General features: G+C 40.6%; 1 protein-coding gene across 1 annotated transcript in view; it reads left to right on the forward strand.

Annotated features, from left to right (window-relative positions):
* PLCB1 (phospholipase C beta 1) overlaps positions 1–14,509 on the forward strand; it is an 882,984-nt gene that overhangs the window by 749,924 nt on the left and 118,551 nt on the right. The window contains exons 25-26 of the mRNA XM_044292378.1: positions 4,069–4,131; positions 11,592–11,811. Coding sequence (XP_044148313.1) covers positions 4,069–4,131; positions 11,592–11,811 — 283 coding nt within the window. The remainder of the gene's footprint in view (positions 1–4,068; positions 4,132–11,591; positions 11,812–14,509) is intronic.

The following is a 14,509-nucleotide window of genomic DNA, read 5'->3' on the forward strand; positions in this document are numbered from 1 at the left end:
CTTACCAGGGGGGTGATCAATGACAGGGGGTGATCACCCATATACACTCCCTGATCACCCCCTGTCATTGATCACCCCCTGTCATTGATCACCCCCCTGTAAGGCTCCATTCAGACGTCCGCATGTGTTTTGCGGATCCCATCCATGTATCCATGGATCCGTAAAAATCATACGGACGTCTGAATGGAGCCTTACCAGGGGGGTGATCAATGATGGAGGTGATCAGGGAGTCTATATGGGTGATCACCCTCCTGTCATTGATCACCCCCCTGTCATTGATCACCCCCCCCCCCCTGTAAGGCTCCATTCAGACATTTTTTTGGCTCAAGTTAGCAGAAATATATATTTTTTTTGTTTGTTTGTTTGTTTGTTTGTTTTTTTGACACTAACTTGTGTCAAAAAATAAAATCTCACATGAACTCGCCATACCCCTCACGGAATCCAAGTGCGTAAACATTTTTAGACATTTATATTTCAGACTTCTTCTCATGCTTTAGGGCCCCTAAAAAGCCAGGGCAGTAGAAAATACCCCACATGTGACCCCATTTCGGAAAGAAGACACCCCAAGGTATTCGCTGAGGGGCATATTGAGTCCATGAAAGATTGAAATTTTTGTCCTAAGTTAGCGGAAAGTGAGACTTTGTGAGAAAAAAACCAAAAAAAAACAATTTCTGCTAACTTATGCAAAAAAATAAAAATTCTATGAACTCGCCATGCCCCTCATTGAATACCTTGGGGTGTCTTCTTTCCAAAGTGGGGTCACATGTGGGGTATTTATACTGCCCTGGCTTTTTAGGGGCCCTAAAGCGTGAGAAGAAGTCTGGGATCCAAATGTCTAAAAATGTCCTCCTAAAAGGAATTTGGGCACCTTTGCGCATCTAGGCTGCAAAAAAGTGTCACACATCTGGTATCGCCGTACTCAGGAGAAGTTGGGCAATGTGTTTTGGGGTGTCATTTTACATATACCCATACTGGGTGAGAGAAATATCTTGGTTAAATGCCAACTTTGTATAAAAAAATTGGAAAAGTTGTCTTTTGCCAAGATATTTCTCTCACCCAGCATGGGTATATGTAAAATGACACCCCAAAACACATTCCCCAACTTCTCCTGAGTACGTCGATACCAGATGTGTGACACTTTTTGGTAGCCTAGGTGGGCAAAGGGGCACACATTCCAAAGTGCACCTTTCGGATTTCGCAGGCCATTTTTTACACATTTTGATTGCAAGGTACTTCTCACACATTTGGGCCCCTAAATTGCCAGGGCAGTATACCTACGCCACAAGTGACCCCATTTTGGAAAGAAGACACCCCAAGGTATTCCGTGAGGGGCACGGCGAGTTCCTAGAATTTTTTATTTTTTGTCACAAGTTAGCGGAAAATGATGATTTTTCTTTTTTTTCCTTTTTTCCTTACAAAGTCTCATATTCCACTAACTTGCGACAAAAAATAAAAAATTCTAGGAACTCGCCATGCCCCTCACGGAATACCTTGGGGTGTCTTCTTTCCAAAATGGGGTCACTTGTGGCGTAGTTATACTGCCCTGGCAATTTAGGGGCCCAAATGTGTGAGAAGTACCTTGCAATCAAAATGTGTAAAAAAATGACCGTCGAAACCCGAAAGGTGCACTTTGGAATATGTGCCCCTTTGCCCACCTTGGCAGCAAAAAAGTGTGACACATCTGGTATCTCCGTACTCAGGAGAAGTTGGGGAATGTGTTTTGGGGTGTCATTTTACATATACCCATGCTGGGTGAGAAAAATATCTTGGTCAAATGCCAACTTTGTATAAAAAAATGGGAAAAGTTGTCTTTTGCCAAGATATTTCTCTCACCCAGCATGGGTATATGTAAAATGACACCCTAAAACACATTTCCCAACTTCTCCTGAGTACGGCGATACCAGATGTGTGACACTTTTTTGATGCCAAGGTGGGCAAAGGGGCACATATTCCAAAGTGCACCTTTCGGATTTCACCGGTCATTTTTTACAGATTTTGATTGCAAAGTACTTCTCACACATATGGGCCCCTAAATTGCCAGGGCAGGATAACTACCCCACAAGTGACCCCATTTTGGAAAGAAGACACCCCAAGGTATTCTGTGAGGGGCATGGTGAGTTCCTAGAATTTTTTATTTTTTGTCGCAAGTTAGTGGAATATGAGACTTTGTAAGAAAAAAATAAAATAAAAAATCATCATCATTTTCCGCTAACTTGTGACAAAAAATAAAAAGTTCTATGAACTCACTATACCCATCAGCGAATACCTTAGGGTGTCTACTTTCTGAAATGGGGTCATTTGTGGGGTTTTTCTATTGTCTGGGCATTGTAGAACCTCAGGAATCATGACAGGTGCTCAGAAAATCAGAGCTGTTTCAAAAAGCGGAAATTCACATTTTTGTACCATAGTTTGTAAACGCTATAACTTTTACCCAAACCATTTTTTTTTTGCCCAAACATTTTTTTTTCATCAAAGACATGTAGAACAATAAATTTGGTGAAAAATTTATATATGGATGTCGGTTTTTTTGCAAAATTTTACAGCTGAAAGTGAAAAATGTCATTTTTTTGCAAAAAAGTCGTTACATTTTGATTAATAACAAAAAAAGTAAAAATGTCAGCAGCAATAAAATACCACCAAATGAAAGCTCCATTAGTGAGAAGAAAAGGAGGTAAAATTCATTTGGGTGGTAAGTTGCATGACCGAGCGATAAACGGTGAAAGGAGTGTAGTGCCGAAGTGTAAAAAGTGCTCTGGTCATGAAGGGGGTTTCAGCTAGCGGGGCTGAAGTGGTTAAAATAGGGTTGCTAGGCATGGTCCGTCTATCTCTTGATACAGGCTCACATTACTGACAGCCAGGGACTGTAAGTAAATGATTAAAGCCAGGTCCTCCCTAGCAGCTGATAACAGTGCCTGGGCTGTGTGCACTTCTCCCTGTCCCTGTGCTTGGCAGACGCTCCCTCACTCAGCAGAGCAGGAGAATGCAGAGTTGAAGCAGTGCAGACCAGGGAAGGGAGATCTGCCATCTGTGAGGAGCTCAATGCATTGTGGGTAATGAGGGCAGGCAGGACTATTCACTGAATAGTGAAATTGCAGTTTTATGCAGACTGGTTGCTAAGGGCTGAATCTTATTAAATATGGGGTAAGTCAGTCTAATAGTAACAGATTCTGGAATATCATGTTACTAGTAACTATATATATGAAAATTGAAATTAGGGTCTAAATGTGACGGTTATCCTTTAAGGCCTGTATGGTCCCATCAGAATTGGCTTATGATTTGTTAGCCAAAAGCAGGAGTGGGTACAAAACACAGAAGACATGCAAATATTCGGTTCACATGTCATCTCTGTTTGAGATCCACTCCTGTTTTTTTTTACATTGGCAATACTGATGGATTACTGACCAAATGCTAACCAAGTGAAGGCGGATGCTCAACAGACAGGATCAATTTTTTGTTGTAACGGATCAGAGGAAGGGCAAATTAATCAGTGACGTCAACACAAACTTACTGCTGACACCCTCTCCACTCTGTCGGGGGGGCTCTACTTGTATAAGAGTTTAATAGAACAGGTTCTGTAGACATCTATGTGGAATCAGCTGACGACGGTGTAAAAGGAGTGCGCTTCTTCTTGGTACTGACATTGACCTGTAAGGCTGAGTTCACACTTCAGTTATTTGGTTAGTTTTGGCCCCGTAACTGCTGAAATAAGTGAAGTGTGCAGTGATTCTAAGAGCGACGCCTGTCATCTGCGTGTCATACTGACTCACAGTATTGTTTCACTACCACAGCAGACTCCCTATGTGTGTTACTGCAAGGCACATTATTCTACACCACTATAAAGGCTCTCTGCAGCCAGGAAATAGCTGTTTTTTAACTGTGATTCACCGCGAATGAATCGAAGCGATTTTTGGGAAAAATTTGGCAAACCGGCTGCATTTTGCTCATCTCTATTATCAATATATGTCCTAATTTTTGCAAGATGATTTCAAACTTTGGAATGATGTGTTAATTTACTATGGGGGGCATTGATCCTGATTAATATATGAGAAAGTTATCTTTTTCTTCTAGGTTCTGTAAAAGTTCCTGCTAAAACTGCACCTGCTGAGGACCTCATAATGAGTGTTTTAACAGGTAAATTAAGCTTCATATGGTGAAAAAAAATGCATGATTTGAATTCATCCCCAAGGGTACATGTTAAAGAGCATCTGTCAGCAGATTTGTACCTATGTAACTCTCTGACCTGTTACACGTGCGCTTGGCTGCTGAAGACATCTGTGTTGGTCCCATGTTCATATGTGTCTGCATTGCTGAGAAAATTTAAGTTTTAATATATGCAAATGAGCCTCTAGGAGAAACAGGGGCGTTACCATTACACCTAGAGGCTCTGCTCTACCACACTACCGCACCCTCTCAGATTTGATTGACCGGACCACGAAGTGATGATGTTTTCACTGCCTGGCCCTGTCAATCAAAGTGGAGAGGGTGCAGCAGTTGCAGAGAGAGCAGAACCTCTAGGTGTAATGGTAACGCCCCTGTTGCTCCTAGAGGCTCATTTGCATAAATAAAAAAAGTTCTCAGCAGTGCGGTCACATACGAACATGGGTCCAAAACCTTGACTTCAACTGCCAAGCGCACATGTAACAGGTTAACCAGTTTCATAGGTACAAATCTGCTGACAGATGTCCTTTAACTACTGAATGGTCATCTATATTACAGGCTGACTTGCATTTATATCTATAGCATTTAGAGGATATGTAATCTTGCTCGACTTGTCTGTTGTCATTTTGCATATACACTTTGCTGCATCCAACAAGATGTTTGCTATCTTGTAAAGCGAGGGCAAATCTCTAGGATATGCCATCACTTTATAATCAATGAGGGTACAACTTCTGCATTCGGTGATGCAGGTCCCTGCATAATGGATGTCCTGGGCACCACTGTGCGGGGGGAAAACAGTGAATGCCACACATAACTAAACCAGTTCTACATCCTCATCATTTTATGGTTGAGGAGGACACAAATGTTGGACACTCACCAATCGTAAAGGGATGGAATATGGTAGCAATGTGCCATCACTTTACAAGATGGGAGTGATCCTTTTAACCCCACTTACCTCACTTTGGATGGTAGTCTGCCATGCATGTATTAAAAATTGGGGTTGGCTCATAGGTTCCTGTGTTTGAGTAACAGGAATCTATTAATGCCGGAAAAAGGAATGAAAGAAAGCATAGATACATAACTAATGAAAAGTGAGATCCACACGAAGAGCCCTCCTAGAAGAAATTTCACCACTGACATCTGTCTCTGTCCCCGTTGGGGCTCAGTCTAGACTGAATGAACACTAAGGACGATTTCATAGGAAGCCAATTAATATATCAGTATGTTTGTAGAGCACAGATGTAGCAGCTGCCAGATCAACATTTTAATACAATTTGCATTAGAAGTGCCACACTAAATCGATGTGTGCTGTGCGCTGTATTAAAGGGGTTGTCCCATTAAACTTACTGGTACTTATTCCTTGGCCACATGCTCACTGTTTGAATGGAGCGGCAAACACTCATGCAGTTCTGCCACTTCATTCAACTCTATGGGACTGCTGCTCCATTCCTGAGCCCCTCGTTCTCATGATCAATGTGGGCCTCAGAGGTCAGAATCCCCCATATCAGACACTTATTTCCTACCCTGTGGATAGGGGAAAGTTGTATTAATGAGACAACCCCTTTAATACAGTACTAAAAGTACAGATCTGTACATGCTATGGATCCTTTTGAATATGACTGACAATACTAGATCTCCACAGAAGACCTATAAAATCTAGCATTGTCACCTTCCAACTGCATTCACTGTTGGCTTGAACATATTAGAAGCTTTGCTTAGTAGATAAGTGACAACGCTAGATTTTCAAGCCCTTGTGGAGATCCAAAGTTGTCAGTCACATGCAGTAGAGGGATTGGTGGAATGTACTGGTGCTTCAACTTAGAAATGACAGATTTAGCAGAATTTAAGGTAATTCCTGGCACATTAACACACAAGCTTATTGCGTTGGCTTAGTTTACTAATGAGCAAAGCTTGTTACACTGTTGGGTTGACTGAGTTACACTGTCAACCATATTTTCAGTCCATGTCCAATCCAATTTTTTGCGGATTGCACATTCATTTCTATGTGGTCGCAATCCTTGTACTGTCCACATCAGTGAGGCCGAACTGCAGATTATAGAACATAATAGAAGTAGGGGGGCACTCTACTACCTGAAACCAGTTGGACAAAAGTATTTATATAAAAATAAAATTTCAAATTTTTTATTAAATACAGTCCTGATCAAAAGTTTAAGACCACTTGAAAAATGGCAAAAAATCATATTTAGCATGGCTGGATCTTAACAAGGTTCCAAGTAGAGCTTCAACATGCAACAAGAATAAATGTGTGTGAGACAAAACATTTTTTGAGCATTCAATTTAATGAAAACAACAAATAAACTAAAACAGGCTGTTTTTCAACTGATAAAAAGTTTAGGACCACACCTCCAAAAAAAAACTAAACCCCCCCAAAACAGAAATCCAACTTCCAAACATGAACTCAGTAATGAGTAGCTCCGCCGTTATTGTTGATCACTTCAAAAATTTGTTTCGGCATGCTTAATGCAAGTGTTTCCATGAGGTGAGTGGGAACATGTCTCCAAGTGGTGAAGACGGCCAAACGAAGGCCATCTACTGTCTGGAACTGTTGTAAATTTTTGTAAACTTCCATTGCCATCCATCCCCAAAGGTTCTCAATTGGATTTAGATCAGGGGAACACGCAGGATTAGCCAAAAGAGTGATGTTATTCTCCTGGAAGAAGTCCCTTGTCCTGCGGGCATTGTGTACTGTAGCGTTGACCTCTTGAAAAACCCAGTCGTTACCACACAGACGAGGGCCCTCAGTCATGAGGAATGCTCTCTGCAACATCTGGACATAGCCAGTGGCCGTTTGACGCCCCTGCACTTCCTGAAGCTCCATTATTCCACTGAAGGAAAAAGCACCCCAGACCATTATGGCTCCCCTTCCACTGTGGCGCGTAGAAAACATCTCAGGCTGGGTCTCCTAGGCAACCTGTTAGTGTATTACTCTGTGTAATACACTAACAGGCAATGCAATTATAGGCGCACGGCGTCATAGCAACCAGTGACGCCGTGCGCTCCAGCTCACAGGAAGGGATCCAGGCCGCGGTTCCACGGCCCGCACACGGCTGTGAACAACGGCTGTGTGCATGGGGCCTAATACAGAAGTATTGTAATGCATTGCAGACGGAATCAGACACCCAAAAGTTAAAGTCAGAAATAAATTTTTAAAAAAGTAAAAAAAACTGTGTTTTTAATAAAAAAAAGTTTCAAGTGAAAAAAGAAAAACGCCCCCTTTCCCCTGATTTGATAATAAAAAATTGAAAAAAAAAGAAAATCACATATATTAGGTATCGCCGCGTCCATAACGACTGGCTCTATAGATATATTACATGATTCACCCCGTCCGATAAACGCCATAAAAAAATAAAAACTGTGTCAAAAAAGCCATTTTTGTCACCTTACATCACAGAAAAGTGCAACACCAAGTGATCAAAAAGGTGTATGTCCCACAAAATGATACCGTCACCTCATCCCGCAAAAAATGAGCCCCTACATAATAAAATCGCTCAAAAAATAAAAAACTATAGCACTCAGAACATGAGACACTAAAACAGGGATGGCCAACCTGAGGCTCTCCAGCTGTTGCAAAACTACAACTCCCAGCATGCCCAGACTGCTTACAGCTATCAGCCTGCAGCAGGGCATGGTGGGAGTTGTAGTTTTACAACAGCTGGAGAGCCACAGGTTGCCCATCCCTGCAATAAACATCATTTTTTTGTGTCAAATATGCTATTATTGTGTTAAAGTGAAATAAATATAAAAAGTATACATATTAGGTATTGCCGCATCTGTAACAATCTGTTCTATAAAAATACCACATGACCTAACCCCTCAGGTGAACACCATAAAAAAAAAAACTGTGCCGAAAAGCCATTTTTTGTCACCTTACATCACAAAAATTGCAACACCAAGCGATCAAAAGGAGTATGCCTCCAAAATAGTACCAATCAAACCGTCACCTCATCCCGCATAAAAGGAGACCCTACCTAAGACAATCGGTCAAAAATAAAAAAGCTATGGCTCTCAGACTATGGATACAGTAATAAAAAGAAAAAAGGTTCTGGCACTGCAATTTTTTTCTTAATAAAATCTTCCTCTTTATTTCCGTAACAATATCAAGTGCAGACAAGTTAAAAAACAAGCAAATGTTTACGCATTTCGGAGACCTTCTCCATAGTTGTTACGAGAAAAAAATTGCAGTGCAGGCGCCTTTTTTCTTTTTATCATTGAATCATCCAAGGACTCGCTGGTTGGATTCCGAGCACACGGGATAGGATATGCCGAAGAGGTGAGCTGGACAAACAAACTGTTTTATATGGATACACTAAAACATAATTTTTTGGGTTTAAAAAATTCTATTATTGTGTAAAACTTAAATAAAGAAGAAAAAGTATACATATTAGGCATTGCCATGTCCGTATCGATCTGCTTTATAAAAATATCAGATGACCGCTGGAAAAATAAATAAATAAAAACGGTGCCAAAATTAGCAATTTTTCCGTCCCTTGCCCCAGAAAGTGTATTAATGAATGATCAAAAAATCATATGTACCCAAAAATGGTACCAGTAAAAACGTCAACTCTTCCTGCAAAAAAATAAGCCCCTGCACAAGACAATCAGCAGAAAAAAAATATATATATGGCTTTAAGAAAATGTAGAAACAAAAACATTTATTTTTCAAAAATGCTTTATTATGTAAAACTGAAACAAACATAGAAAGCAGACTTATTTGATATCATTGCGTCCGTAACAGCCTGCTCTATAAAAATAGCACATCTACCCTGTCAGATGAATGTTTTAAAAAATAAAAATAAAAACGGTGCCAAAACTGCCACTTTTTGTTTACCTCGTCTCACAAAAAATGTAATATAGAGCAATTAAAAATAATGTGCCCCAAAATAGTACCAATAAAACTGTCACCTTATCCCCTAGTTTCCAAAATGGGGTCACTTTTTTGGGAGTTTCTACTGTAAGGGTGTGTCAAGGGGGCTTAAAATGGGACATGGCATCTAAAAACCAGTCCAACAAAATCTGCCTTCCACAAATCATATGGCTTTCCTTTTATTCTGCGCCCTGCAGTGCGCCCTTACATCAGTTTACGACCACATGTGGGGTGTTTCTGTAAACCTCAGAATCAGGGTAATATTGAGTTTTGTTTGGCTGCTAACCCTCAATGTGTTAAAGGAAAAAATTGAATAAAATGGAAAATCTGCCAACAAAGTGAAATTTTGAAATTTCATCTCTATTTTCCTTTAATTCTTGTGGAACACCTTAAGGGTTAACAAAGTTTGTAAAATCAGTTTTGAGTAGCTTGAGGGGTGTAGTTTCTAGAATGGGGTAATTTATGGGGGGTTTCACTATGTAATGACTTCAGACCTCAACTCGTCCTAAAAAGTGGGTTTTGAAAATGTTCTTAAAAATTTTAAGAATTGCTTCTAAAATTCAGCGTTCTAAAAATGATGCCAACATAAAGTAGACATATGGGGAATGTTAAAGAAGACCTTTCACCAGAATAAAGTATCTAAACTGACTATACAGACGTGTAGAGCGGCACCCAGGGATCCCCCTGCACTTACTGTTACCCCCGGGCGCCGCTCCATTCTCCGGTTATAGTCTCCGGTATGTTCATAGTTAGGCTCCACCCAGGGGAACGTGCCGCGATCTCCTTCTCCTATGCTGTAGCGCTGGCCAATCGCAGCGCTCATCTCATAGCCAGGCTATGAGCTGAGCGCTGCGATTGGCCAGCGCTACAGCATAGGAGAAAGAGACGCCGGCAGGTTCCCCTGGGTGGAGCTTAACTATGAACATACCGGAGGCTATAACCGGAGAACGGAGCGGCGCCCGGGGATAACAGTAAGTGCAGGTGGATCCCTGGGCGCCACTCTACACGTCTGTATAGTCAGTTTAGATACTTTTTTCTGGTGAAAGGTCCCCTTTAAGTAATAAATATTTATGAGGTATCACTTTCTGTTTTGAAAGCAGAGAAATTGAAATTTTGAAAATTGTGAATTTTTAATAATTGTTAGTAAATTTGTTTTTTTTTCATAAATAAAGGTGAAATATATTGACTAAAATTTATCACTGTCATAAAGTACAATGTGTCACAAGAAAACAATCTTAGAATGGCTTGAATAAGTAAAAGCGTTTCAAAGTTATTACCACATTAAGGCTACTTTCACACTAGCGTTCGGGCGGATCCGTTCTGAACGGATCCGCTCATAATAATGCAGACGGAGGCTCCGTCTGTGTGAAAATAGCCTCGGACGGATCCGTCCAGACTTTCAATGTAAAGTCAATGGGGGACGGATCCGCTTGAAGATTGAGCCATATTGTGGCATCTTCAAACGGATCCGTCCCCATTGACTTACATTGTAAGTCTGGACGGATCCGCACGGATCCGCACGCCTCCGCACGGCCAGGCGGACACCCGAACGCTGCAAGCAGCGTTCAGCTGTCCGCCTGTCCGTGCGGAGGCGAGCGGAGCGGAGGCTGAACGCCGCCAGACTGATGCAGTCTGAGCGGATCCGCTCCATTCAGACTGCATCAGGGCTGGACGGCTGCGTTCGGGTCCGCTCGTGAGCTCCTTCAAACGGAGCTCACGAGCGGACCAGCGAACGCTAGTGTGAAAGGAGCCATAGTGACACATGTCAGATTTGCAAAAAATGGCCTGGGCAGGAAGGTGAAAACTGGCCTGGGGTAGAAAGGGTTAATATAGAAATAAAAAAAATAAGCAAAGAACAAAATATTATTTAAATGGATGCCTAGATACATAAAAACACAATAGGCGTAATCTCATAACGGCGTAACTGCAGGAACCGCAGTTTGATAGACGAACTGGTAAAGTTATATGAGATTACACCTATTTTTAATGTATCTACGCATCCATTTAAATAATATTTAGTTATTAGCTTTTTTAAAAATGTATTTCTATATTAAAAACACATCTGCACATGTTTGTTTGAGCACCTTCCCATTATTATATATTTTTTCAATAAGCCCGCATCGAAAAATATAGGGTGCACATAGACCACATTCACGATTTATGGACCATAAAATGGATATAGTTGTGTAGATTCCCCCTAATGCGTTAACCCTCTGATGTTGGTGCTTACTTATCTGTAGTTCTCCTCCAGAGTAAAGAAAACCATCCCTCTAGTGCCACCTATAGGTAGCTACCCAGTAAGCCCATGTCGGACCCATTAATGAGTTTTGAAACTAGGGATAACAGGGATAACAGCCAAACCAGAGAGAGGCTCCTTAATGGGTATCTACTTATGTATGCACTCGAAAGCCAGTTTCTTCATTCTGGAGGACAGCTCATTTGTATATTTTTCCCAGGGAGCATTGCCTGAAATTCTCCTTACACCAGCTAGATCTTCCGAAAGCATTCGTATAGTAAGAACTCTTAAGTATCTTTTTTTCTCTTGTAGAAGTGGAAGCTCAGACCATCGACGAACTGAAACAGCAAAAGTCCTTTGTTAAATTGCAGAAGAAACATTACAAGGAAATGAAGGATCTTGTAAAAAAGCACCATAAGAAAACCACGGACCTTATCAAGGAGCACACCACTAAGTATAATGAAATTCAGAACGATTACTTAAGGAGGCGGGCAATCCTGGAAAAGACAGCCAGAAGAGACAGCAAAAAAAAGTAAGTAAAGAGGGCAGTGACCAATAATCTGACAAGGTATCTGTGGAGATTGTGTTAGAAGATACTATGGTGGCAAAGTTGGGATACTTCATTTCAGTTTTTAATAAATGATGTCAGACCAGGAAGCGGATGCTTGATCTGTCTTCAGGTCCAGCAAAAAACATGGAATACGTATTTTGTAGTTTGATTGAAGGAATTGTCTCACTTCAGCAAATGGAATTTATCATGTAGAGAAAGTTGATACAAGCCACTTACTAATGTATTGTGATTGTCCATATTGCCTCCTTTGCTGGCGGAATTCATTTTTCCATCACATTATACACTGCTCGTTTCCAGGGGTTATGTACTATATGATGTCTGATATTCATTTTTTATATTAATCATGGGACAACCCCTTTAAGACTTACATGGTTCATTGACTTACAACATCATTGCTATGGCGATAATTTTTTATTTTTTTGATTGATCTATGCCATAAATCCCATCCAAAGATAAGAAACGTATAGGCTCACAGCCATTATAAAGCATCTTTCAATAAAGTAATGCACATTCTAACATTAAGCTTAAAGGCACTGAATGTGCAGAAAACCTAAACCAGTGGTAAACTTTAAAAGTGAGACTGGGTCGATTCTCACGTTATAGTGGAAAAGCAATTTATGGCTGGATAGATCTTTCTTTAGCGGCTGCATACAAAGTACGGCACACGGTTATCAATGGATATTAATAATGATTCTTGTAGCAGAAAATAAGAGGAGCCACAATGTGACAATCAGCATTTTGCCGGATTTCGCGGTGAATGAAGGTATATTACTGTGTCTGGTGGTGATATTGCCACCGTTCAGAAAAGAGAAAAAAATATGCTGACAGTGAAAATGATAACTTATAAGGCTAGTAATGAAAACATGGCAATTTTTCTCCTTCACAGATTCAAATATATAGATCTCTAAAAATGCAGTGGTTGTAGCTTTTATTAGGAGGTAATGGACCTGGTGAGGTGCACTGAGCCAGCATTCTGGGTGATGAAAGCTACCAATGAAGTGCCCGTAGCATAAGACATTGCGTAGGTGCATCAGAACCTGGTTCTCAAATAAATACCATCCTATATGGCTCAAATAGTACCGACACACAGAGCCCAAATAATACAGTGTTCAATCAGTACTGCCACAAAGTGCTAAATCATTTTATACCATACCTTTCTTAAATAATGCCAGCAGAAACCACATAAATAACGCCATCAGATACTGCTAAAGTAACATCATCATGGAGTGGCCAAATGCTACTTGTGATAGAGTGTCCAATATGGAAGATAGTGCTCAAATAATATTATATATTGATAAATATAAAGTAATGTCGCACTAGAATGAGGTGGAGATCCAGCAGAGGAGCTCCCACTAACAGACAACACCCAGTCTGATAGAAATAAATATAGTAAGAAATTGAAGTGGGGCACTCTCTATTATTGAACATAATACACAATAAAATTAGCAATAATTAACACAGTAAAAATCAACAATATTGTAAATCAGCAGAGGATAAATGGTTAGTACTAGTGGTGAAATTTCAGCAATAGGCTAAAATATAAAACAATAAAATCAACATGAATATAGATCCCAATATACGAATATTTAAAAACAAAAAGTTTGAATATTCAATGATAATCGAGAACGATGTTGTTCACTGGTGATAAATCAATGCGTTTTTCAATGCAAAGTATTAATGGTATAAAATAATCGCTTGCTGCCGAATATAATAATCGACTTGTGGCCAGTCCTTTGTCATACAGAAATAAACTTTCGATGCGAAATACTAATAATGTAGAAAATCGCTTGCTGCCGAATATAATAATCGACTTATGGCCAGTCCTTTAGCATCCATGAATAGTGATAGCCGAAGTTGCGAGCATATACAGCCTTGGACAGTTTATGCAGACAAAGTGTCGACTAATTGTACGCACAGCGGCGTCCCGCTGTATTTGTTAAGAAAGCGATCGCTTGAATAGAATATGCGCTGTCTTACCAGAAGGTCTTTACACTGGACAGTAAGCCCTCAAATCGGCGTGCTTTCCTTTAGAATGGGCTGTTTGTTCAAACTCGAATTTCGCGCCAATAGATTGTTAGCTACACGTGGGATTAGTAACTTTCGTGTAATAGCGGTTTCTTGCTTTGGAAATTCGTTATTCTTATAGTGGTGTCCAGGCCTCCTCAGTCTAGCGGTATCCTTTTTCTTGATGGGGGGATTAATACCAGACGCGTTTCGGGGATTTAAGACAATGACCCCTTCCTCGAAAAAGGATACCTCTAGACTGAGGAGGCCTGGACACCACCATAAGAATAACGAATTGCCAAAGCAAGAAACCGCTATTACACAAAAGTTACTAATCCCACGTGTAGCTAACAATCTGTTTGAACAAACAGCCCTTGAGACCGGAATTCTAAAGGAAAGCACGCCGAGTCGAGGGCTTACTGTCCAGTGTAAAGACCTTCTGGTAAGACAGCGCATATCCTATTCAAGCGATCGCTTTCTAAACAAATACAGCGGGACGCCGCTGTGCGTACAAGTAGTCGAAACTTTGTCTGCATAAACTGTCCAAGGCTGTATATGCTCGCAACTTCGGCTATCACTATTCATGGATGCTAAAGGACTGGCCATAAGTCGATTATTATATTTGGCAGCAAGCGATTTTCTACATTTTTTAGTA

The sequence above is a fragment of the Bufo gargarizans genome, chromosome 4 (genome assembly GCF_014858855.1).
Source record: "Bufo gargarizans isolate SCDJY-AF-19 chromosome 4, ASM1485885v1, whole genome shotgun sequence".
Lineage (NCBI taxonomy): Eukaryota > Metazoa > Chordata > Amphibia > Anura > Bufonidae > Bufo > Bufo gargarizans.